General features: G+C 38.4%; 1 protein-coding gene across 6 annotated transcripts in view; it reads left to right on the top strand.

Annotated features, from left to right (window-relative positions):
* LOC109811247 (callose synthase 7) overlaps nt 1–26,996 on the top strand; it is a 53,865-nt gene extending 26,869 nt beyond the window's left edge. For 3 of the 6 annotated variants that reach the window (XM_020374927.3, XM_020374925.3, XM_083068441.1), the window contains 21 exons: nt 87–181; nt 273–354; nt 451–611; nt 705–828; nt 936–1,030; nt 1,128–1,224; nt 1,314–1,465; nt 2,276–2,385; nt 3,956–4,066; nt 4,157–4,225; nt 4,323–4,509; nt 4,607–4,718; nt 16,870–16,992; nt 17,085–17,203; nt 17,327–17,410; nt 17,931–18,043; nt 18,189–18,418; nt 24,915–25,712; nt 25,808–25,858; nt 26,125–26,310; nt 26,521–26,996. In XM_020374927.3, coding sequence (XP_020230516.2) covers nt 87–181; nt 273–354; nt 451–611; nt 705–828; nt 936–1,030; nt 1,128–1,224; nt 1,314–1,465; nt 2,276–2,385; nt 3,956–4,066; nt 4,157–4,225; nt 4,323–4,509; nt 4,607–4,718; nt 16,870–16,992; nt 17,085–17,203; nt 17,327–17,410; nt 17,931–18,043; nt 18,189–18,418; nt 24,915–25,712; nt 25,808–25,858; nt 26,125–26,310; nt 26,521–26,865 — 3,444 coding nt within the window. In that variant the 3' untranslated portion in view covers nt 26,866–26,996. The remainder of the gene's footprint in view (nt 1–86; nt 182–272; nt 355–450; nt 612–704; nt 829–935; nt 1,031–1,127; nt 1,225–1,313; nt 1,466–2,275; nt 2,386–3,955; nt 4,067–4,156; nt 4,226–4,322; nt 4,510–4,606; nt 4,719–16,869; nt 16,993–17,084; nt 17,204–17,326; nt 17,411–17,930; nt 18,044–18,188; nt 18,419–24,914; nt 25,713–25,807; nt 25,859–26,124; nt 26,311–26,520) is intronic. The other 3 variants (XM_020374928.3, XM_020374926.3, XM_083068440.1) reach the window with 3 other exon arrangements.
* Nucleotides 26,997–27,256: the final 260 nt, after the last annotated feature.

Here is a 27,256-nt window from a genome sequence, read left to right as displayed (position 1 = left end):
CAACCGGGACCACAACTGATATTTAAAACCTTTATAACCTCATAGAAGTTAAATATCCAGTCATATGACTTAAGCTTCTGTGGCAGGACGAGACATATGAACGGAATAATATTTCATACTTTTCCCAGTTTTGGAATGAGTTTATAAATTCTATGAGAGAGGAAGACCTCATCAGTGACAGGTCGAAACCTACGCGTGCCTTCATGACAAATTTTGCATTTAATGCCTGATTTTCAGGCTTCTGATTGTATTTTTGTATTCTAATTTTCTAGGGATAGAGATTTGCTTCTAATTCCATACAATGCAACTGATGTTTCTGTCATTCAGTGGCCTCTATTCTTGCTGGCTAATAAGGTGTGTCATATGAGTGATTCCCCATGGCCAAATGTTTATCATAATTGAATGGATGTGTCTTTTGATTCGTTTCTAAATCGCTTCAATATGTGATAGATTCATATAGCTGTTCACATGGCAAAAGATCATAAGGAGACTGATGATGATTTATGTAGAAAGATTAGGAGTGATGCATATATGTCTTCAGCAGTTGTTGAATGCTATGAGACTGTCAAGGACATCATACTGAATCTTCTGCTGGATGAAGAAGACAGGCTGTAAGAGAAATATGCTTGTTTAGCCTCTGTTCACCCATTTAATTTTCTTATTGGAAACCTCGAGAATTTATTAGGTTTATTCCATGGAGACAGGCTTGTAAGCAGGATATGCGCTAAAGTAGAACGGTGCATACGAGAAGAAACATTTGTCAAGGAATTCAAGATGAGTGGATTGCCTTCACTCATTGATAAGTTAGTGAAATTCTTGACTCTATTGGTAGGTTTTTCCCATCGTGCTTCCTTTTTTTCTTCTCAGTAATGTCAGTTCCTTTTCATAAGACTTCTGCAAATCTATACAAATATCAATTTTTTTCCCACTGGCAGCAATCTGCAGATGGCAAACAAAAGTCCCAGATAGTGAATCTGGTGCAAGATATTGCAGCAATTATCACACACGATGTTATGGTTGATGGCCATTTGTATGTTTGAAACGGTGACTTGAAATTTTTTATATGATTGTTTAAACCTTATAATAAGTATGGCTGTATGATATTGGCTTGGTTCTTCTTTCTCTAGGTTTCAGCAAACACCTCAGCAATATTGTGCAGCGAGAAAGGAGATGTTTGTCAACATCGATACTTCTCTCAGACGCAAAAGATCAGTGATGGGAAAGGTAGTCATGTCAGCTATACATAAATGAACACATTACGTTATTCTTTTTCAATGTGTTGTTGCTTAAAAGTTTCTGTTTCTTCTATGTAGGTTACTAGGCTTCTTTTGCTTTTGACAGTCAAGGAATCAGCCATAAATGTGCCCCAAAATCAAGAAGCCCGACGCCGTATTACATACTTTGCAAACTCCTTATTTATGAATATGCCAACGGCTCCCAAAGTTCGGGAGATGTTGTCATTCAGGTTAGTCATTGTGATAGACTGCTATATTGATTGGAATTGAAAGGAAAAATTTGAATGAGTATTGATTAATTTGAAAGACAAGGACAAACTTATGAATGGTTTTACATGACTCACCACCTCATGCTAGAAGACTGAGGGCTACAAGAATCAAACACTTGACGACATCCTGATAATTCTAATGCCACATCCACAGCCAACTTCCATAAAAGGATAAGTGGTTGGGCCAAGGCTTATGAACAATTTTATATCTAATAAATACGAAATTTTAAAATGGATGAATGAAATGTTGTCCGTACACAAGGTCTACTAAACCATTTTTCCTGACTAACTAAAAAAAGAAGATTAAGATACCAAGATGTGTTTTTCATTACTATTGCTTTTTTGTTGTTGGTAAGAATTAATTGCCACCTCATTTATTGTGCCTGCATGCATGTATCCACACATTAATTATTCACTTTCTCAAATATACGCATGGTTCTTTACTTTTGTTGAGAGAGAATTATTGGGAAAAGTTATTGTATAATGTTAAACACATGATTTGTTATTTATTGATTGATTTACTATGAATTAAAGCATACTTCGGTTACAAATAACTAATATCCAGCTTGACTATCTGTATTTGATCATTCTAATGTAATTGTAAAGATATGATTAGATATCTAATCATATCTTTTACAGTAATCAACATAAATATACTTCACCGTATATTCTATTTTAATGCTAATTTTCTAACATAAATATTAATATTCTAATTTTTAACAATTTTCCTCATGCTTTCATGATGTGAAACTTATTTGAGTTTTGCTTCAGTGTTCTAACACCATATTTTGAAGAAGATATTATATATTCTGATGAGGAACTTAATAAGGAAAATGAAGATGGAATATCAATTTTATCGTACCTAACCAAGATATATCCTGGTGAGTATTTTTAAATGCTTACTTACATTACTGGCCCGCTTTAATATATGTGCACTCATTTTACAGTCTGACATTGATAGTTTTAGAAAATATGAGTGAAGGTTGATTTTGTAGCACTAACAATGTTGAAGGCTGATAGTTTTCTATCTTCATGGTTATTAAGTGGTCTCTTGTGTAGGATAGAATCAGTAGGGATGGCAACGAGGCGGGTCGGGTACGCGGGTTTTATGATACCAGTCCCTGCGAGTCAAACCCATCCTTGTCCCCGTATCCGTACCCGTCGGGTATATGATTTTCATCCCCGTCCCGTCGGGTATCGATATACCCGTACCCGTCAATGTTTTTATTTTTTATTTTTTGTAAAAATATGATATTTTTAAATTATTTTTTTATTATATTATAATTATAGTTAGGTTATTTCTCTATTTCATATTATAATAAATAATCACACATAAAAAAATATTAAAATTCTTTAATATAATTAAATTGAAAGTGGGTATTAAATTAAAAATGGGAACGGGGACGGGTACAAGTACGGGGCGGGTAAGTACATACCCGTACCCGTACCCGATTTAATATATCGGGTTTTACCCGTACCCGTACTCGGTCAAACCGGGTATTCCCCGTCAAAGTCGAGATGGGTTTGGGTATTACCTGCGAGTACGGGTATATTTGTGATCCCTAAGAATAAGTTAAGAATAATTAGTTTGTTAGAGATGTCGTTTAGTTTGTTAGACTGTTGCTACATATGAGCTCTATAAATAGAGCACTTACATACTTCTATTGTATCTTTTATCAATCTAATACAAAATGATTTTCTATGGTACTCCTGAACTCTATTTTGAACATTATGATGTATGGCCACACTATGTTGGTGTTACTTATACTTCCCCTCAAATCTCTTCATCTTATATTTATGATGTGTTGGAGATCCTATATCGACTAATGATAAGGCGTCTATAAGTTGGAAGCAATCCTCATCGTACAAGTCAATTTTGTAAGTTTGAATTAGGCTCCAATCTACTTTCTTAAAATGGTATCAAAGCATATCAAAGTTCTTATCGCTATTGGATCACTTGTAGATGCCTAGTTCTACAAATTTCATGCTCAAGAAGTTTAGTCCTCAGTGTGAAGGAGTGTGTTGGAGATTCCACAACTAGTGGGTGTGTTGGAAATTCCACATTAACTAGTGATAAGCCCATAATAATGTATATAAGTGGGGATCAACGCTGACCTTGCAATATGGTTTTGTAAAGTTAAATTAGATTTCAATCTACTTTCTTAACTGAATGTGACTTTTATTTCTCTCTATTTCTTGTAATTGTATACAATGTGAGTTTTTGTTGCCATATATTTAGGCATCTAATCACCTGCCATATGCCAGTACCATGTTAGTGGAGTAATATTTAATTATTTATTACATTCTTTTTTAACATTCTCGCAGCTTTTCTACTAAAATAATTATGATATAATTTGTAATTTTCTAGGACATTCTTATATGATTAATCTAGTACTTTCTTTTCTTTTCTCAAAATTTGGATCACAATTAACAAACATTAATGCACTATAGATGAATGGGCCAATTTCAATGAACGACTAAAAAGTGATCATCTTGAGAAAGATCAGGAGGAATTAATTTGTCGGTGGGCATCTTATAGAGGACAGACACTTTATCGAACAGGTCTTGATCGTAATGAACAATATTTTCATTTCTAGATTTGAATATATATTCCAATTTAAATGTTATTTTGCAACCATATGTTTTTGCTAGTGAGAGGAATGATGTACTATTGGCAAGCTTTGATCCTTCAATGCTTCATAGAATTTGCTGGAGACACTGGTTATTTCTCTATTTACATACCGTGTCGAGTTCAAATTTTGAGATATGACAGAAGCCATTCAAATACAAAGTCAACTATATGTTTTTTCTCTTGCAGCTCTCTCTGAAGGCTTTCGGACAGAGGATTTCTACAATAAAAATAAGAAGTTTCTCGACAATGCACAAGCTATGGCCGATTTAAAGTTCACTTATGTTCTTTCTTGTCAAATGTACGGTTATCTGAAAAAATCCAAAAATGAAAGAGAGAAAAGTTGCTATATTAGCATTCTCAGTCTGATGTTAACGTGAGTCAATACAACCATTTGCATAACATTATTAGTTTATTGTATATTGTAAAATAATAAAAGGATTGATAGTGGAAAAATCGAACATTCCATGCAGGCATTCATCCCTTCGTGTTGCATACATAGATGAAATAGAAGACAAAAAGGATGGAAGACCTCAAAAAGTTTATTACTCTGTTCTTGTCAAGGGAAGGGATAAATATGATGAGGTATGAACAAAAGATTATGGCTTAATGTTTTATTGTGAGTTGTGCTTTTTCCATATTTATTAAAATGTTAAAAATTAAATTTTAGTTTTGTATAATTTTTCTTTGAAAATCTACTAATCTAGGGTGGTCTAATTTGGATATTCAACGTATGAAATTCACTAGGAAGTTATTTACATTTTGAGAAAAAAAATGTTGGCAAATTATGACCTATATTCTGATGTTATTTTGAACTATTTTCTTCTTGGCCTCTTACCCGAAATTGGACATTGAAGCCAAAACCAAGGACATCAAACCAAAGCCCTTTAGTTCCCCACCTATCAACCCTTCTTTGGCATCAATCTCCCCTCATCAACCTACATGACCCCTACCACCCATGATGGATCCTCCAATGAAGAATGATGACCAAATTCCTGATCCTTCCTTGATGTTCTCCAATGGATTTTGACCTGTTGTGATTCAGGAATTGTGTGTATTGTTGTACACATACCAATCTTATTTATAGAGTGAATACAATAAATGATAGAGATACTAATCTCTAATATTATGGAAACTAATCTAATCATATCCCTAATTGATAGTGAGGATAATAACCATAATATATGTATCCACAATATCTGTAATATATTCACAATATCTGTAACACTCCCCCTCAAGCTGGAGCATATATATCATATGAACCAAGCTTGTTACAAATATAATCAACCCGAGGCCCTTTAAGAGATTTTGTGAACACATCTGCTAACTGGTCACCGGAGGCAGCGGTTAGAGGCGGCGATCGGAGGCAGCGACTGGAAGCGGCGATCGAAGGCGACGACCACCTGAAGCGACGGTCGGAGTCAGCGACTGGAAGCGGTTGTAGGTGGCGACCGGAAGCGGCGATCGAAGTTGGCGACCAGAAGCGGCGATCGGAGTCGGCGATTGGAGTCGGCGATCGGAGGCGATGACCGGAGGCGGCGGTCGGAGGCAGCGATCGGAAGCAGCGATCGGAGGCGACGGCCACCTGAAGCGACGGTCGGAGTCAGCGACTGGAAGCGGTTATAGGTGGCGACCAGAAGCGGTGGTCGGAGTTGGTGACCAGAAGCGGCGACCGGAAGTGGCGGTTGGAGTCGGCGATCGGAAGCGCGGTCAGAGTTGGCGACCGGAGGCGATGACCGGAGGCGGCGGTCGGAGTTGGTGACCGGAAGTGGCAGTCAGAGGTGGCAATCGGAAGCGGCAGTTGGAGGCGGTGACAGGAAGCGACCAGTGGCGGCGGTGCGACGACCCAAGGTGGCGGTCGGAGGCGACAACTGAAGGTAGCGACCAGAGGCGACGGTCGGCGGCGCGGCAACTGGCGGCACGACGATCAGAGGCTGCAGTCGGAGGTAGCAACCAGAGGCAATGGTCGGCGGTGCGACGACCGTAGGTGGTAGCCGCCAGCGCAGCGGCTGATGGCGGTCAGAGTGGGCGACCGGAAGCGGTGGTCGGCGGCGCAGCGATTGGAGGCGGTAGCCGCCGGCGTGGCTGCCGGCGGCAGCCGGAGGTGGCAGCAAGGGCCTTTGCAAGAAGAGAGAAAAATATATTCTAAAAGAAAAACCTAAGCTCTGATACCATGTTGTGATTCAGGAATTGTGTGTATTGTTGTACACATACCAATCTTATTTATAGAGTGAATACAATAAATGATAGAGATACTAATCTCTAATATTATGGAAACTAATCTAATCATATCCCTAATTGATAGTGAGGATAATAACCATAATATATGTATCCACAATATCTGTAATATATTCACAATATCTGTAACATGACCAAATGAAATGAGAATAAGAAGATTGAATTGGCGTGCGAATTCTCCTAGAGAAGGAGAAACAAGCAAGTGCACTACTCCACAAGGTCGGTTTCCTTGTTGCAAGTGCTTAAGGAGAATGATTATCCAATGAGAACTTTGAGAGAGAAAGGAGAGAATTTTGAAAAATAGAATGCTCATATACTCAAAAGGGATGCACAAAATGTAGAGAAAGACCTTAAATAGATCTAGGTGGCTGGCTTATAGGAGAAGCTGGCTTAACCAAAGGTTCAAAATGAACCAAGATTAGCTAACTAAGGTCGGTTGGCGTGCCAATTTGAATTTGAAATTCAAATTGGTTGGTGAACCTTCCCTCCACCTTGGGCTCCCATGTGCACTTAGATCTAGGATTGAATTGATGTATTTGAATGCCATGTGATGTACATTTGCATTTGAATTTAGAAGCCCATGTGCGCTTAACCACATGGTCGGCCACATGTGCTACTAATTCAAATCAAATGTGTGTCTAGGTCCAAATGAGCAATTTAAATCCTAAGGCCCAACAAAACAACCTATACTACTTGGCCTAAGAAATATAAAGCTCACAAATTCTACACTACAAGGTCCAAAATACAAGGCCTAAAAATACAAGCGCAATCAAGGCCTAAAGTCCTACTACAAGACCCACAATACAAGGCCTAAAATAAAGAAAAGTATTGGACTTTAAGTAATAGCCCAACTCAAGAGGAGCTTAGGCCCATTGACTTCAACACAAGTTCAATCCTCCTACATCCTTCTAGCCATGACCTTAGTGGTGGGTCCCATGGCTATGCTTCTACCATCAAACCCACACAACCTCAACCCTAAACATACTCATTAATTAATTGTCTTGGCATTGCTTAAATGTAAAAGCAATGGGATCAAGGCCTTTTCTACAATTGTGATGACAAGTTCATTGGTGACCATCAATGTTCCTACACTCAATTTTCTAGTTTTAATGGTAGTTAACTCAAAGGACGACCAACTCAAACCATGTACATGACATTATTATCGATTTTGTACTTGGAGGTTGATACTATTCATTTCCAACTTTTTGCCCAAGCTTTCACAAGCCAACCATCACCTCCAACACTTAAATTTAAGTGTTTTGTTACACCTACTTGTTACTCCAACTTTCCCATTTTCATCTATGGTAAGGAAGGACCACCATATTCAATATAGATGGATGTGCTCTATATTTCATCTTAACCTCCAATTTGTTGACTTTCTATCAGGTACTAAAGTAACAAAATAATATCTTACAACTAAAATACGAGGAAAAAAAGAGGGACAAAAGAGACAATGGACAAAAGAGGACCTTCATTAAGTGGAAGAAATTACAACACTTCTCTCTAAACTCTAGGACAACACAAGGACACTCTCTAGAAAATAGGAGAATACCACTACTTAGAGAAACTCTCTCAAAATAGACAAAGAGAATATATAAAGAAAGGAAAGGAAAACACTGGGATAAGATTGTAGGAAACCATAAGGCTTTATTTATAGACTAAGTTTGCGTACCCACGAGTCAAAACTCACCAATGAGGGACTTTACACTTAAGAATTCTCTCACTTGAAGATTATGATTGAGCTAATAATAAAATTATGTTACTTAAGTTTTTTATAGGCCAAAAGAGGATTGACACCATAAAACGATTAGCTTTGTCATCACATATGCTATGTTGTGTTAAGTGTGAATCTTCTCCATATCCACACTTCCTTTCTGTACTATTTCTCAAACAAAGTGGTATTTTATACCTATGTGCTTTGTTTTGGAATGAAAGGTTGGATTCCTTGCAATGTGCAAGGCACTCTGATTGTCACAATATAATAGTCTTCTACTGCTTGTGTCCAAGTTCCTCCATTAGTCTTTAAATCTGGGTTACTTCCTTGCATGCCTGAATAGTTGGCATGTATTCAGTTTCTATACTTGATAGAGCTACAAAAATTTGTAACTTGGACAACCAACTTACTGCCCCTCTTGCAAGTATAAACACATAGCTCGTAGTAGACTTTCTTTTATTGCGATTGTTGGTAAAATTTGACTTGACATTGCCCGTGACTACAATTTTTGATCCTTCAACACATAACCCAACATCTAGGGTTCCTTTGATGTGTTTAAGGATCCTCTTAATGACATTCCAATTCTCTCTATTAGGATTTGTCATATATCTATTGACCGCTCCCAGTACTTGTGCAATGTCTAGTCTTGATCAAATTATGACATACATAAGGCTTTCCACTGTTTATGCATACAATACTTGAGACATTGATAGGACTTATACTTGGGGGATATTTTTACAATAGATAGGAAGTGGGGTAGAAATTGACTTATAGTCTTGCATGTTGAAGCCTTGCAAGACTTTTTGTATGTAATTATTCTGAGAAAGCCAAATCTTCGTGTCTTTTAGGTGTCGGTAAATTTGCATTGCGTCCCTAAAATTTTGTTTATTGGTTGCAAGTCCTTCATATCAAACTCCCTAGCCAACTATGCCTTTAGTTCTTGAATTTGATCTTTGTTGGAGCCTATCACTAACATTTCCACATTCAACAACAAAATGATGAAATCATTGTCATTAAACCTATTGTAGTACATACAATGGTTTGAACATAGCCTATTTAGTACCAATAATGAAGGAATCAAATCTCTTGTACCATCATCTTGACGCGTGCTTTATACCATATAGAGATTCAGTTAACATGCAAACCAAGTTTTCTTGTTCTTTAAAGCCTTTTGGTTGGAGCATATAATTTCCTCTTCAAGTTTTCTATGGAGAAATATTGGAAAAAATCCAAGTCCTACATCGATTATAGATAAGACAATTAAAGAGTATATAAGTGGAGGGAAACCCTCACCATAAAAGCCAATTTTGTAGAGTTGAGTTAGGCTCAAACCACTTTTCTAAGACGGTATCAGAGCTATCTAGATCTATTCTAAATTAGCCATCCACCATTGATACACGCACCAAGTCTAATGGTGTTGGGCGTAAGGGGGTATATTGGAAAAAACCCAAGTCTAGCATCGACTAGAAATAAGGCAATTAAAGAGTATATAAGTGAGAGCAACCCTTACCATTAAACTAGTTTTGTAGAATTGAGTTAGACCCTGTTGAGAGAAATGGTAAATGGAGAGAACATACTCCTTGTGTATTGCAAAGCAAAAGATGTGTTTATATACAAAGTAGTGGGCCTAGGCCCATAAGATAAAACTATATCTAACACTCCCCCTCAAGCTAGTGTATATAGATCATATGCACCAAGCTTGTTACAAATATAATCAATCCTAGGACCCTGTAATGATTTGGTGAAGACATCTGCCAACTAATTAGTAGAGTTAACAAATTGAGTAGTAATGTCCCCAGATAAAATCTTCTCACGAATGAAGTGACAATCTATTTCAATGTGTTTGGTCCTTTCGTGAAATACTGGATTTGAGACAATATGGAGGGTAGCTTGGTTATCACATATGAGAGTCATCTGTGTGACTTCGCCAAATCTCAGTTCTTTAAGCAACTGTTTGAGCCAAATGAGCTCACACGTAGCAGAGGCCATAGCACGATATTCTGCTTCTACACTAGATCTTGCCACTACATTCTGCTTCTTACTTTTCCAGGAAATCAAGTTATCATCGATAAAGACACAATAACCTGAGGTGGATATCCTGTCAGAGGGAGAGCCTGCCCAATCTGCATCTGAGTACCCCACAACTTGGGTATGATTGTTGTAGCCATATAATAAACCTTTTCCTGGAGCACCTTTGATATACTTCAGAATGCGGATGACTGCATTCAAATGTCATACACATGGAGAATTGAGAAATTGTCTCACCACACTAACCGCAAAAGAGATGTCAAGACGAGTTACCGTGAGCCAATTCAATTTCCCAACCAATCTTCTGTACCTCTCAGGATCTAAGAAAGGCTCCCCCTGACTTAGTTGAAGTTTAGCATTGGGATCCATAGGTGTATCAACGGGCTTGGAACTCATTAACCCAGTTTCTTCTAAAATATCCGATGCATACTTTTTTTGAGATATTACAATTCCATTTGTAGATTGCGCTACCTCAATCCCCAAGAAATATCTAAGTTTACCAAGGTCTTTTGTCTGAAAGTGATGTCAAAGATGTTGTTTTATCTGAGAAATTCCATGATGATCACTGCCAGTAAGAACAATATCATCAACATACACTATCAAGTAGATGCACCTAGCAGTGGAATGTCGATAAAAGACCGAATGATCAGCTTCGCTTCGAATCATACCAAACTGTTGGACTAAGGTACTAAATCTACCAAACCATGCCCTTGGAGACTGCTTAAGACCATAAAGTGATTTGCGGAGACGACATACCAAACCGGAAGACTCCCCTTGAGCAACAAACCCAGGAGGTTGCTCCATGTAAATTTCCTCGAGCAAATCCCCACGAAGAAAGACATTTTTAACATCCAGTTGATAGAGAGGCCAACAACAAAGAGCAGCCATGACTAAGAATAATCTGACAGAGGTCATCTTGGCAACGGGGGAGAAAGTGTCACCATAGTCTAATCCAAAAATTTGAGTATAACCTTTGGCGACCAAACGAGCTTTGAGTCGATCAATGGTGCCATCAGGACCAACCTTGATTGTAAAGATCCATCGACATCTAACTACAGACTTCCCAGGAGGCAAAAAAACAAGATCCCAAGTACCATTGTTCTGAAGAGCACACAGTTCATCAAGCATGTCTTGTCTCCAACCAGGGTGGGCCAAGGCATCACCTACAGTTTGAGGAATAGACACAGGAAAGAGAAGAGAGACAAGTATATTAGGATGGGGATAATCGGTGATAACTCAGAGTAATATAATGAGGGGAAGGATTACAAGTAGAACGATTACCTTTCTGAAGAGCAATAGGGTGGTCAGACTCAAGTGGTTGGGCTGGAGGGGACGAAGGTGGTGGCACTGAAATAGAGTCAATTGGGGGTCCAATAGGAAGGCTAGAGCGTTGCCGACAATGATAAACTTGTAGTGGAGGCGGAGGTGGTGGGTCGGGTGACACAGTAGACAAAGGAGGAGTATCAAAGACAAGAAGGATGGTTTAAGGGGCAAGGACAGGTGTAGGAGAAGGGGAAGTAGATGGAAAGTAGAGAGAAGACTCAAGAAAGGTGACATCAGCTGAAATCAAAGTAGCGATGAAGGGACGGTGAGAAACATTTATACCCTTTTTGAGACCTAGGATACCCTAAAAAGACACATTTGTGAGATCGAGCAGAGAGTTTGTCAAGACCAAGATTGTGATTATGGACAAAACATGTAGATCCAAAGATGCGAGGAGGTAGAAAGGTGGAGAGGTTGAGTGGGAAATAAAATAGAGTGAGGTATTTGATTGTTAAGGACAGAAGATGGCATGCGACTGATGAGATAGCAGGCGGTGAGGACAGCATCACCCCAAAAAGGATGAGGAATGTGACCATGAAGTAAGAGGGTGCAAGTGGTCTCAATTAGGTGTCTATTTTTGCACTCAGCCACCCCATTTTGTCGAGGGGTGTATGTACAAGAAGTCTGATGAAGAATGTCATGGGAAGCCATGAAGGCTTTAAAAGAGTGAGAGAGGTATTCACGAGCATTATCACTACGAAAAGTGTGAATAAAAACACCAAATTGAGTCTGAATTTCATTATAAAAAGACTGAAATATGAAAAATAATTTAGAACGAGATTTCATTAAAAATAGCCAAGTACATCGAGAGTAATCATCAATAAAAGTTACAAAATACTGAAATTCTAAAGTGGACTTAACCCGACTCGGCCCCCAAATATCAGAGTGAACTAAAACAAAAAGAGACAACGCTCGGTTGGGGACACTCGGAGAAAAGGACACTAGGTGATAAAGGCCATGAGACTCACATCCGGTGCCAATCATCCGTTCAGAACTCCGGTCCTGTAAGAAAATAGAATCTTTAGTAAAAGAGATAAGACAATCAAGAGAGCGAGTAAGACGACTAAGGGATAATAAATTAAAGGGAGACTCTGAGACATAAAGAACATTGTCAATGGAGATAGAAGGAGAAAGATGGACAGTACCAACACCATGAGAGGTGGCACAAGAGCCATTAGCCATAGTGATAGAGGGTAAATAAGCAGAAGTAGAAAGAGAGGAGAAAAGAGACCGATTACCAGAAATATGATCGGTAGCACCAGAATCTAGGACCCAAGGGCCAAGAGAAGTGGAGTGAGTGAGACCAAAAAACGAAGGGCCTGTGTGCGCAACAGAAGCAGTGGAATTGGAAGCTTGACATTCCTCATACCATTTAAGGAAGTCGTTGAAGAGAGTTGGAGGTCCAGAGCCAGAACTATCAGAGGGGGTAGCACCAGATATAGTAGAGACAGGGGTGGCAGTGTGGGCAACAGTAGTAGCAGGGCGAGGGGGATGACCATGTAAGACGTAACAACGGTCAATTGTGTGGCCCAGTTTGTGACGGTGATCACACTTGGGAGGCCTTTGCCCGGTTTGCGAGAACACTGACGATCATCACGTTGAGAAACCAAAGCAGAGGAGTCACTAGTGGGAGTTGAAGAAGGTATGTCAGGGGAAAACTTGCAAGCCACACGCAACAGAGTGGACCAAGCCGAGTTCAAGGTAGGCATGGTCGGAGATCCCAAAATTTGATCACGAATGGAAGAGTACTCATCAGGAAGCCCATACAATGCCATCAACATAAAGGAAGTTTGGCGTTGCTCTAGTTCCTTGGCAAGAGTGGCAGCGGGAGGCAAAAGTTCGTTGAAGTCATGTAGAAGGCCATGAACTTGGCCCAAATATTCAGCCATGGAGCCCTCAAGACGTCGGGGAGAAATGATATTCTGGAGATTTTGACACACACCATAGAGACGTTGAGTATCATTGGTGTACAACAATCATGTTTGTTCCCATACATCAACACATGTCTCATGAGCACGAAAAATTTGCTTTAGGGAAGGATGAATGGTCGACTTAAGGACACTACAAATTTGAGTGTCAATTTTCAACCAACGAGGACGATCCTTCTCATCAACGGAAGCAACTGTCTGGGTAAGGTGAGCAACATAATCATGTCCCTTAAGCCAAAGCTTGATATCCGAAGCCCAAGTATCATAATTGGTTCCATCTAACTTGTCAATGGAAAGGGGGACATTGACATAGTTAGTGAAAATAGAGGAGTCAGGCCGAACAGCGGTAGGGGTAGCCATAGATGCTAGAACAGGAGAGAAAAAATGGCCCGAGATGGAAGAGATCCGTGACAAACGAGGTCCGATCACAAAACAAAGAGTAGATCAGTGTAGAGGACGTTGGGGCGAGCCGGTGTCGGAAAAGTCGCTAGACGTGCTGCCACGCGCGACGGCAAACGGGGAGGAGAGAGAAACGCGCGAGAACGAGATCAGCGCGTGTGGGCGTGTGCGATCTCCGTTCGTCGCGTGACTGGTGCCGTTGGAGTTGTCGGAGCAAGGGGACCTAGGTGGGTGGGTCGTCAGCCAGAAAGTCGACTGTAGCGGCAGCAAAGAAAAATGCTGGAAAAGTGGGAAAAAATGGCCGGAAAGAAGCACAGCGAGATGGGTAGCCGGAAAACGAAATGAGACATGTTTTCCGGGCACCGATGAACAGTGGGTCCACCGGGAGGTCAAGGATTAGGCTCTGATACCATGTTGAGAGAAATGGTAAATGGAGAGAACATATTCCTTGTGTATTGCAAACCAAAAGATGTGTTTATATACAAAGTAGTGGGCCTAGGCCCATAAGATAAAATTATATCTAACAGACCCAAACCACTTTTCTAAGAAGAAAAGTAGTCTTTACATTGAGTTACTCAAATGATTCCATTATCTAGTTTTTCCTTGATGAAATGTGTATCAATCTCCACATGTTTAGTACTGTCATGTTGCACTAGTTTTTGTGCAATGCTTATTGCAGCCTTGCTGTAACAATACAATTTCATGGGTCAGTCGGTACTCACTCTCAATTCCTCTAGAACCCTTTTCAACCATATCATCTCACAAATTTTTTGTGCCACTGATCTATATTCACCTTCAACACTACTTCTAGCAACTACATTTTATTTTTTACTTTGCCATGTCACAAGATTGCCCCCACACAAATGTACAATGCCCTGAAGTAGACCTTCTATAAGTGATTGAACTTGCCCAGTTTGCACTAGTCTAGGCTAAAATGGATTGTTGATAAAAAAAAATTTGTTGCAAAAAAGACCTTTTCGTGGAGCAAACTTTAAGTATATTAAGATTCTATAGATTGCCTCAAGATGTTCTTCTTAGGGAAAATGTATGAATTGACTTACAAGACTTATCACTAAAGCAACATCAGATCTTGTATGAGATAAGTAAATTAACTTCCCCACAAGTCTTTGATAGCGGCCAATATCCATAGGATCACCTTCCTTGCCATCTCCAAGTTTCTTATTAGGATCAATGAGTGTGTCAGCTGGTCTACATCCACTAATCCCCATTTGGAAGAAGGCCTGCTTACTTTTGTTTCGCAACCATGACTGTTGCTCCTTCAACAATCATAGCAGAACTATCAGTAGTTGGGGTCTTTAGCATTAGGCTCCTTCTACTCTCTTCACTCCAAATAATTGCCACTACTTCATTAAGCCCAGGAACCTTCTCTTTTCCCAATATTTGGATTCTGACTTGATCATATTCTTGGTTTAGGCCTACCAAGAAGTCATACACCTGGTCTTGTTCAATGTATTCCCTTAGAATTGTTAAATCCTCAGAAAACTTGGCCTTTATGACCCTGTAATGGTCCAGTTCCATCCATAATGATTTGAGTTGATTAGCATATTCCATGACAGTTTTAGTGCCTTGTTTGGCTGCCATAGTTTTTACCTTTACCTCATAAATTTGGGCAGCATCCTTTGCCTTAGAGTAAGTTTCCTCTACTGTAAACCATATTGCCTTTGCAGAATTGAGGAACATGCATGTATCGCTGATTTTCAGAACCATTGAGTTCCATAACCATGCCATGATCATGGAGTCTTCTTCATCCCATGACTTGAATCTGGCATCTCCTTCAACATGGGCATCATCAATTAGATGACTAACCTTTCCTTTCCCTTTCAAGATGGTCTTAATGAGTTGAGACCATTCGAGATAATTTTTTCCATTCAATCGATAGGCAGAGTGGACATTCTGAAGTTCACTCGCATTCTGGAACTTGTTGTCTCCATTTTCTATGACTGAATTTATAATTTCAGCCATTACAAATAAGTGCAATTAAGGTATAGAGAAGCAGACCGATTTAGGGTCTGGAACAGTAGGGAAGTGCACAACAATGAAGGCTGTGATGAGCGTTCGGGATCACACAGCAATGAAGGCTGCAATGAAATTCTAGGGTTGCATAGCAATGAAGGCTATGATCAGATCACACGGTCAGAGTCTCCCAAGGATAAGGAGCTCTGATACCATCTCAGATTTAGAAGAAATCATTTATTTCATATATTATTTTAATCATGAGATACATCAGATTTATACATGAGCCTGTTGGCTATTTTAGGAAACAGGAACAACCTATTCTAGGGGACAAATCCCTGTAATTGTGGGATTGTTTCTAAATATACAAGCCTAGTATTAATAGCAAAATACAGAAAATATAAAGAATTAAAATACCATAGGAATAATATCTAAAACTTCCTAAAATATATTTTGACATCTATGATGTGATCATAATTCAAATTATAGTTAAATATGATTTTGACAAGATTTATTACAAAATTAAATCAAAGCATTAATTAGAAAATGTTTGATACAAAAATTAAGGAGAAAATTGCAACATTACGGATAAATAGAAAGGGTTGTTTCTTGATTATCATCTATAGATTTTGGCCTAGTGGTAAGAGCTCGATACAATAATTGATATTAGTGCCAAGGTCACATGTTTGATGCCCAACAAGGGTAATTGTTGAGGGAGAGCTTATTCGTTGGGTTGTGACATCAATTGTCTTGTGACAAAGACCTACGTGGGTCAAGTCACAATTGACACGTTATGGTTAAGTACAAAAGGTTGTGTCCTAACTATTAGGCTATGACTTATAGCTTTTAACCTAGTGGTAAGCGCTTAATTCAACAAGAGCTTTTGGAGGTGACCACCACCACTTTCTCCCTTCAGCCAATGTTTCTTCGTCGGGTTCTCCAATCTTCGGTCTACTCCAAGTTCATCACTCAAGGATATGAATGCTACTACTCTACTATAATTCTAGTGTAAAAGATTATTCACGTGACAAACTAAAGGATGTTGTGGTTGTCGCTCAATTCATGTTGAGTTGGTTTGGGGTATTGAATAGCCTTAAATTATAATTAAAATGATTATAAATTGTATTACTAGGAAGTATATCGCATCAAGCTACCTGGGCCTCCAACAATAATTGGTGAAGGGAAAGCTGAAAACCAAAATCATGCAATTATATTTACTCGTGGAGAAGCCTTGCAGACTAGAGATATAAATCAGGTAACTTTTCCTTGGACTTCATTTTAATACAAGTTAAGAATTATCTTTTGTATAAATCAATGTTGCACTAATTTCATTTTATTTTTTTTAAGGAAAACTATTATGAAGAATCTTTCAAAATGAGAAATGTATTGGAAGAATTTCGAAAAGCACATAGTGGGCAACGAAAACCCACCATTTTGGGCATAAGAGAGCATTTATTTACTGGAAGGTTTACCTTGTGACAATATCTAATATTAAATCTTGTTTGAATAAGTTATTTCTTAACCAAAAAAATAAATACACATGAAACTTGAATTGGCACAAGTTTTCTTATGTGTTTCTTGTTTTGCAGTGTTTCTTCACTTGCCTGGTTTAGGGAAAACCAGGAGACCAGCTCCGTGACCATTGGTCAACGAGTTTTGGCAAATCCTTTAAGGTTAGTTCCAATTTGCTTGTCCTGTGATACTGCATTATAAATCCATTGAGATTTTTATCCTATTTCACAGTTTTTTAAAATTTTACCTTATTTTCTATTGGAAATCAGCCTTAATTGCAATCACCCTTGTCACACCTTAATCATGGCCTCCTTATAAAGCCAATGTAGTCCTTATAAATCTTGGGTTTGAAGCATGAGTAGAGTACAAACTCATCACTAATTTGTGTTGCAATTGAATCAAATACAAGAATAGGATATATCTTGCTTTATAATCTATGCACTAAACTTTTTTCTTCGCTTGAGCTTCAGTTATGTAATCCATATTCTTGAATTCATAGGGTCCCATTTCATTTTGGTTTAGTCCTTATAAATATTGGGTTTGATGCATGAGTAAAACACAAACTCATCCCTAATTTCTGCTGCAATTGGATTTAAAACAAGAATAGGATAAGTCTTGCTTTTTTACCTATGCTCTAACTTTTTCACTTTTGTTAAGTAATCCATATTCTTGAATTTGTAGGGTCCGATTTCATTATGGTCATCCTGATATATTTGACAGAATCTTCCACATAACAAGAGGTGGCATAAGCAAAGCATCAAAAGTTATAAACCTAAGTGAGGATATATTTGCAGGTATTATATGGTTGAGTAGAAAATGATATCTGACAGATCCAAATTTTCTATTCATTTTTCTTAACATCCATAGAGTTCAATTTGAATCTATATTGTAATTTTTTGTGGGTGGGAATGTTTTACTAATTGTGCTTAACATACATAGGGTTCAATTCAACACTACGTCAAGGATTTATCACACATCATGAATACATACAAGTAGGTAAAGGGAGTGATACAAGTATGAATCAAATATCACTTTTAGAGGCTAAGGTTGCAAGTGGAAATGGAGAGCAAACACTTAGTCGTGATGTTTATCGACTTGGCCAACGATTTGACTTCTATAGAATGTTGTCGTTCTACTTCACAACAGTTGGCTTATACTTCAATAGCATGGTAACTAATCAAATCTCATTTTGGGGATCTTGTCTTAATAGAGAGCACAAGTCGTGCCATAGTTTGAAAAGAAAGAGGCAAAAACACAATAGAAATATAGTAGCAACACAACCCCTAAAAAGAACCACACAAGTAATACACTTCACCAAAATTCTTATTATAATTAGAGAAATATATTATGATATATTGTTGATAATAACATAATATTGTAGGGGTTTATCAACAAAATATCTTAGTGATTTATCGTTATCCTTTATTTTTTATGTTTTCTCTTTTATCTTTAAGTCATAGTTTTCACATTTTAGAGATGGTAGTTTTCTCTATAAAATTCATGATTAGAGAAAATATTTTGTAAAACTTATTAATAGAATTTCTTTTTCAATTTGGTATCAAAGCTTCCACTTTGGGGAGCTATGTGTTTATGCTATTCTGCTTTGGCGTACCCATGCCTATAGTCATAAGCCACTACCTCCATCACCTTAAGGACTGGTGGTCAGACCAAAAGGAGCCCCCCTCCATTGCTAGCAAAATTTTGAACTTTTCGCAGTTGATCTCCGCCCCACGGGCCACCTTCCTTAAAATGTGTGTAAGCCGCGACCCTCTCCGATGTGATACACTTGTTGGTGATTGGACAAATACGGTTTCAAGGGTCTGTTTCGCTTGATAAACTGTGTTTTTTTAGTGATGGTTGAAGGAAAAGGTATCACCTTAGGGCCCAATGACCTTTCAGATGTGGTGGTTCCATTATGTCTTGACGGGTGTAACTATTTAGATTGGTCACAATGCATCTACACCACCCTCAAAGGATGGTTGAAGCTGAGTCATATTGATGGAGTGAGCCTAAATCATGATGACCCAATATTTGAGGCTTGGGATAATGAGGATTCTTTGATTATGACTTGGCTATGGATCAAGGTTGTCAAACTCGAGAGTCTACACAAACTCGTGGAGCTCTCGTAGACTCGACTCGTAGACTCGACTCGTAGACTCGTAAGAGTCTACCTAATATTAAAATATATTAAAAAACATGAACACACACAATATGATATCACTATTTCAACATTCTAAGTCTGAAATAAGTCAAATAACAACAATAAAATGTCATAATACAAATCTTAACCATACATAAACAACCAAAAGTCGAAAACACATAAGTCCACAAATCAAAAACATAAAACAAGATCTAAATTAATCAATCAAAGTCCAATCCTCCAACAAATGCATGTGCATCATCATCATCTTCATTTTCTTCAAGCTCATCCTCTTCATTAACACTAAGAGACCAAAAAATCAAAAAATGTTAGAGTGACTCACGAAGACAGACGCGGTCGTATGCGACAGAGATGCGGCGGAGGGAGAGAAAACAGACTTGCGTCCTTCCCAGCAAGAGGACGCGATTTCGTATGCAGGGGCGTTTGATAGCAGCGGCATTCGTATGCAGGGGGCGTTTGATAGCGGCGGCGTTCGTATGCAGGGGGCGTTTGATTGCAGCGGCGTTCGTAGCGGCAGAGATGCGCGTTCGTAGCGGCGGAGATGAGCGTTCGTAGGCGGAGATCAGAGTTCGAACATTGCGGAGGGAGAAAAACCAGATCAGAAACGTGAGAATGGTGGAGGCATGTCGCGCGAAGGGAAAAATGCTTTCTCACTTACTAACCCTAGGCAAAACGACGTCGTTTTGGGCCATTTAAGGGTGAAAAAAAAAAACTAACCAGACTCGTGGACTCGGTCTCAGACTCGCGATTCTGACCGAGTCTACCCGAGTCTACCAAAAAACGAGTCTATGAGCGAGTTAACCCGTTTTGCTACCCTAGACTCGTAGACTCGTACGAGTTTACGAGTTGACTCGCGAGTTTGACAACCATGCTATGGATTACTTTGACTTCTGAGGTAAGTGGGAATTGTATATTCTACTCTTCAATACGTAAGATGTGGGACGTCCTTAGAGAAACATACTCTACGAAAAAGGATTTTGCTACTTACTATGATACAAAGAGCAAGATTTTTACTGCAAGGTAATAACCCTTTTTATGACTGAATAATATGGAACCCTAAATGGCTTATGGATTGAATTGGATCAATACCAAAGCTTGAAGATGTGCAAGGCTGACTTTATTGCACACTCAAAGGTTATTGAGAGGGGAAAAACTTTAAGTTTCTCTATGGCTTGATCCTAAATACAATCCCATACACGTTCAAATTCTCGGTACGGAGAAGCCTCCACCAAAGGGCAATCATGTGGAATACTGTGTATACTGCAAGCGGTTTGGTCACACCAAAGATACTAACTATAAGCTTCATGGAAGAGAGAAAGTTCTCGAGCATATGGGTGCAGACAAGGACTCTATCAATGTGGGCAAATCAAACTACTTCTGACCAAGCAGACAAAACAGAGGTCCTAGTAAAGAACATTCGAGGTCCAAAAAGAGCTCGGTGAGCTTGAAATCCATATTAGCTCTATGAGTAAGACCTCTAGTTTGTGTACCTTGACTATGAAGGGTGAGAGATCCTTTAACATCTCTAGTTTTGTTTCTCAAGGCACCTCAATCCTTGACTCTTGGCCAACAGATCATATGACTTCTTTTTCCACCCACTTTACATCATACTCAAAAATATCTGGCAGGCAACTCATTACAGTTGCCAATGGAGACAATGTCTTTATTGTTTGAACCAGTGACGAATCCATAAATTTTAAACAGTGGGGGCAATATTCATACATAAATTTGTAGTATTAAACGTATAATTTAACATTGTTTTTGAAATATAAATATACTTCAAATTGTTCTCTAAGATTTCATATTATAAAAACATTGAATGATTTTCTCATTTTCAACACTTTCCAAAATATCTCTTTCTATATCTCTTATCAAAATTTTGACCTTTTTCAATTTTAATAACATTATAATATGAATTTAGGTCAATCATCACTCCTTTATCCCTTTACTGACTTGACTTAACTATAATTAGTATTTTCCTTGTCTCATAATAAGTTTCGTTTTAGGTTTGTTTTACACAAGCTAGAAATAAGAAATCTTGTGATTGATCTTCTTTGGAAGTATGTTCTTTGATGTTGACTATGTAGGATCAATTGCAACAATTTTGGTTATTGTATGTTTCTTGCCAAGAATATGTTGACATAAAGAAGTAAGAAATAAGATAGAATTGTTTGGTCTAGTGCAGAAGCTGAGTTTTGAGCTATGGTCCATGGTATTTGTGAGGGGTTTTGGATAAATATTATTCTCAATGACCTCAAAGTTAAATATGAGACTATTTTGTGATTATACGTCAACTGTTAGCATTGCTCATAATCTAGTCCAACATGATAGGACGAAGTAGATAGAGTTAGACAAGCATTTTATCAAAGAGAAGTTGCATATCAGTATTATAATTACAACTCATGTACTTATCAGACTTCAATTGGCAGATGTTTTCACAATGGGACTTTTCATTATCTCCATTGGCAATAGTAATGAGTTGCTTACTAGGCATTTTGTAATATAAGGTAAATAACATAGTCATAACTTGTGCGTCTCTGACCTCTCATTTGGCATGTGCCTCCGTGTGCGTGGATTTGTTAGGAGCAAAATCAGTTCCGTCAACATGACCCCAAAGCTCCTTGCCTTTGACAAAGATCTGGAACTGGAATGCCTAGGTTGAGTAGTTCTTTCCATTAAGGCAAACGTAGAGGACATCATACTTGTCAGTAGACATTATGTTGTGTTGTGAGCAGTGCGCGTCATGAACAGTACCGTGCAAGAGATTGGAACTAGGAACGTAGAGACTGGGAGCGCAGCGAAGAAAAAACTAGTTTTGAATCAGAACCGAGACTGATACCATGTAAAACTTGTTACAGATATTGTGAATATATTACAGATATTGTGGATACATATATTATGGCTATTATCCTCACTATCAATTAGGGATATGATTAGATTAGTTTCCATAATATTAGAGATTAGTATCTCTATCATTTATTGTATTCACTCTATAAATAAGATTGGTATGTGTATAACAATACACGCAATTCCTGAATCACAACATGGTATCTAGAGCTTAGGTTCTTTTCTTTTAGAATATATTTTTCTCTCTTCTTGCAAAGGCCCTTGCTACCACCTCCGGCTGCCGCCGGCCGTCGAGCCGGCGGCTACCACCTCCGATCACTGCGCTACTGACCACCGCTTCCGGTCGCCCACTTTGACCGTTGTCGGCCGCTACGTCGGCGGCTACCACCTCCGGTCGTCGCACCGCCGACTGCCGCCTCCGGTTGCTACCTCCGACTGCAGCCTTCGGTTGTCGTGTTGCCAGTTGCCACGTCGCTGACCGTCGCCTCTGGTCGCTGCCTTTAGTTGTCGCCTCCGACCGCCACCTTGGGTCGTCACACCGCCGCCACTGGTCGCTTCCTGTCGCCGCCTCCAACTGCTGCTTCCTGTCGCCGCCTCCAACTGCTGCTTCCGATTGCCACCTCTGACTGCCACTTCCGGTCACCAACTCTGACCGCCGCCTCCGGTCGCCGACTCCGACCGTCGCTTCCGATCGCCGACTCCGACTGCCGCTTCTGGTCGCCACCTACAACCGCTTCCAGTCGCTGACTTCGACTGTCGCTTTAGGTGGCCGTCGCCTCCGATCGTCGCTTCCGGTCGCTGCCTCCGATCGCCGCCTCTGACCGTTGCCTTCGGCTGCCTCCGGTGACCAGTTAGCATATATGTTCACAAAATCGCGTAAAGGACCTCGGATTGATTACATTTGTAACAAGCTTGGTGCATATGATATATATGCTCTAGCTTGAGGGGGAGTGTTACAGATATTGTGAATATATTACAGATATTATGGATACATATATTATGGCTATTATCCTCACTATCAATTAGGGATATGATTAGATTAGTTTCCATAATATTAGAGATTAGTATCTCTATCATTTATTGTATTCACTCTATAAGTAAGATTGGTATGTGTACAACAATACACACAATTCTTGAATCACAACAAAACTCAAGGAAATTGAGGTGAAAATTTTGTGCGTTCTCCTCTTGAGAATTCTCTATTAAATAATAAGATTCCAAACTGATTTCTAGCCTTAAAGTTTGCTAAAAAATGCTAACCTACAGCTGGAATAATTAAGAATATAATTACATGACTACAGCTATACAATCATGTAAGATATGCTATTTTAAAGGGTCAGCAAATCAGTGGAAATAATATCAAATGATATGCCATCAATTCTATTGACAGTCCTTTCTTAGAGTCTACACTAGAATAGGATCGTATTCCAAATTTAGACAATGAAGGAACTTAAAAGTCCTTCCTCGTTGGACAACCCCGAATGGTGGTGGCATCTGTCTAACACTTCGTCATACTTTGGTGCTAATCCAACTTGATTCATAACCCATTTAACACTTCATGATACCTGGCTATAAAGAGTCACTTGTCTCGTATTAATACTCTATTTTCAATGTCATATCATGCAACAAAGTCTTTCTTCAATGAGAAAGTTACATTTAGGTCATCCCATATGTCTCATTATGGAATGAAACATATAATTTTGACTTATTTCTCAAACCATAGAATGACACATCCAATTCATAATAAGACTCTTCATAGACCCATAATTAAAACTTTGGGTCATATGAGCTCAAGCCTCCTCTTTCAATAATCACTATCATCCTTTGGGAACTCTCCGAATGTATTGGGTCTATTGTAAATAATTGTAACCATGAAGTCAGTAGGAGCTGATAACATTTGGCAAACCATTTGACCCAAAGGAATAATTTTTTTCTAGCCATCTCAAACAAAATGAACAAAAGCGAACTAGTATGGTGAAAAAAATTGAGTTCTCAAACACAAATATCTTGCATAAACAACATCTAACTAGATGACCCCACCACTTTGAAAAGACTGGGTAGGATCTGGCAACCTTGTCTATGAGGTCGACGACAAGTGGGTTTCGTTGGATAATGCACTAGGGCGGCACATGGGGCTGAATCTGGTTTCAGGACTTCTGGTGTTTTGATTGTCAGGGTAGGGCGACTATTTCTGGCCCACCACCAAAACTAACGATGGCAGGAGCTATAGAGAGGCACCAGTGGTTTGTGTTTGCAGTGGAAATAGAGATCCTGGATTAGGAAGCTTTGATGTCAATTTGAAAAAGGAACATTTGTTGATAATGTTGTCACACAAATTACATTCTCTAATCATGCTTTTATAGAGAAAACTCTTATCTCTAAAATGAGGAAACTATGACTTTAAGATAGAAGAGGAAAAAGATAAAAAAGAAATAATAATAAAAGATAAGATACTGATAAACCCCTAAAGATATTTATGTTATTTCCAACAATTGGGATGTTTTATACGACTATATAATGAAATATTTGAAATATACAGCGTACAATACAACCATAGATATAACTAGACAAATAACTATTAAAGCACGTGACTGTACTTTTGTTCTATAGAATATATTTGTATTAATGCCCACATTTGGACTTTATGAATTTGTCAGGTAACTGTGTTAATTGTGTATGTGTTCTTATATGGTCGTTTATATATGGTTTTGAGTGGAGTTGAGAGAGAAATTCTTCAAAGTCCAAACATACATAAGAGCAAAGCCTTTGAAGAGGTCTTGGCAACTCAGTTTGTTGTTCACTTGGGATTACTGCTTGTGCTGCCAATGGTTATGGAAATTGGCTTGGAGAAGGGATTTCGCACTGCCTTAGGTGATTTTATCTTTATGCAGCTGCAGCTAGGCTCTGTGTTCTTTACTTTCCAGCTTGGAACAAAAGTTCATTATTATGGAAGAACACTCTTGCATGGAGGTGCTAAGTATAGACCAACTGGTCGTGGATTTGTTGTCTTCCATGCAAAATTTTATGATAACTACAGGCTGTACTCACGAAGTCATTTTGCGAAGGCCTTGGAGATTCTCATACTATTGATTGTTTATGAAGTCTATGGGGAGTCATATCGCAGCTCACATCTTAATTTATTTATAACAATCTCAATGTGGTTTTTGGCCACTTCTTGGTTGTTTGCTCCTTTCTTATTTAATCCTTCTGGCTTTGATTGGAAAAAAACATCTGATGATTGGAAAGATTGGAAGCAGTGGATTGGAAAAAGTGGTGGTCTTGGTATTTCACCTGATAAAAGCTGGGAATCTTGGTGGGATGAAGAAAATGAACACCTGAAATATTCAAATATGAGAGGAAAAATATTTGAGATAATTCTTGCATTTCGCTTCTTTGTGTACCAATATGGAATTGTCTACCACATGGATATTACTCATCATAACAAAGATTTGCTGGTAGAATAACTCATTTTTTGTATTCTCCAATCTTATTAATTGTTGCATGTTTTATAATGTCATCTTACAAGTACCAATTTGCTTTTTCCTTGTAGGTATTTGGACTTTCTTGGGCAGTTTTAATAATAATACTCATTGTATTAAAGGTACATAAATGCTAGCTAGGGATCAAGACTAGTGACTTCCCGTAAAATCATTATTTCTTCAATTTAAGCTTAACTAATTGTTTGCTACAAAAGTTTAACTAAGTGAAATTTTGTATGTAGTTTAAATTTTAGATGTAAAATATTTTTATTTTCAATCAAACAAGGTGAACATATAGAGCATTGTACATTTAAAATTAGTTCAGATTTCTGCAATTTTAATTAATTGGTCTTCTGTTGATTGTATGAATTCCGTATGAGCATATCAGATGGAATCAGTGAGAAGACAAAGATTTGGCAGTGACATTCAGCTCATGTTTCGTATTTTCAAGGCAGTTCGCTTTCTTTGTCTCTTGTCACTCATGACAGTACTATTTGTGGTATTTGGACTTACCATATCAGATTTCTTTGCTGCTATTATCGCCTTCATGCCTTCTGGATGGGCCATTATTCAGGTAAGTTAGACCTTCTGCATCCTAGAAAAACACGAGTTAAAGACAATCTTTATTATTTGGGTTAACTTGTTATTGTATGACATGTCTTTAGGCAGATTAAAGAAATATTGCCATATATTTTACTTTCAAACCAACCTAGAAAATTTTCTATGTAAGTACTTCATTCATCAAAAAATGTTGATGTTCCTTCTTTCCTTTGCTTTCATGAAGATTGCACAAGCATGGAAGGTATGGCTGAAAGGAGTTAGACTATGGGGCACAGTGAAAGAGCTATGCAGAGCTTATGACTATGTAATGGGATTAATAATCTTCATGCCAATATTCTTTTTGTCAAGGTTCACGTTTGTATCAGTGTGGCAAACCCGCTTGCTATTCAGTCAAGCATTTAGTAGAGGGCTCCCTATCTCAACAATTCTTGCTGGAAAGGAAGAAAAGGTGCACGTACAGGGACAGATGGCAATTCATCCTGCAAATCCGAGAATGGTAAGGAGTACTAAAGTTAGAAAAGCTAACAAACTTATTGAAGGACGACAGGTTGATAATGTAAATTATTAATTTATATTTTTAATATATATTTATAATTTTAAAATATATATGAATAAACACTCTTTATCTATTTTCCGTAATATGTTAGGAAGGGTCTTTCTTCTAAAAACACAGATTGAATGACAACTCCAAACTCCAAAGTCCTTAATTACATTTCATGACATGTATGAATTAACATATTCATGAGATCGCAGTTTCAATTTCTAAGACCCGCTTCTCATTTCTCACAAATAAACAATTGGAATCTGGTTGTTAAGAGTGAATTTTTCTAACAAATGAGATTAAGTTAATGATAGATGTACCGACCTGACCGAGTTCGACCATATGAATTGTTGAGGACATCTGTATGACATATCGGTCAAAAGGTCTGGTAAAAAAGATAATTCAGTTATATAACTCG

The sequence above is a fragment of the Cajanus cajan genome, chromosome 2 (genome assembly GCF_000230855.2).
Source record: "Cajanus cajan strain Asha chromosome 2, NIPB_CcT2T_4, whole genome shotgun sequence".
Classification (NCBI taxonomy): Eukaryota; Viridiplantae; Streptophyta; class Magnoliopsida; order Fabales; family Fabaceae; genus Cajanus; species Cajanus cajan.
Note: the sequence above shows the minus strand (reverse complement) of the source record. Positions and strands in the feature narration are given on the sequence as shown.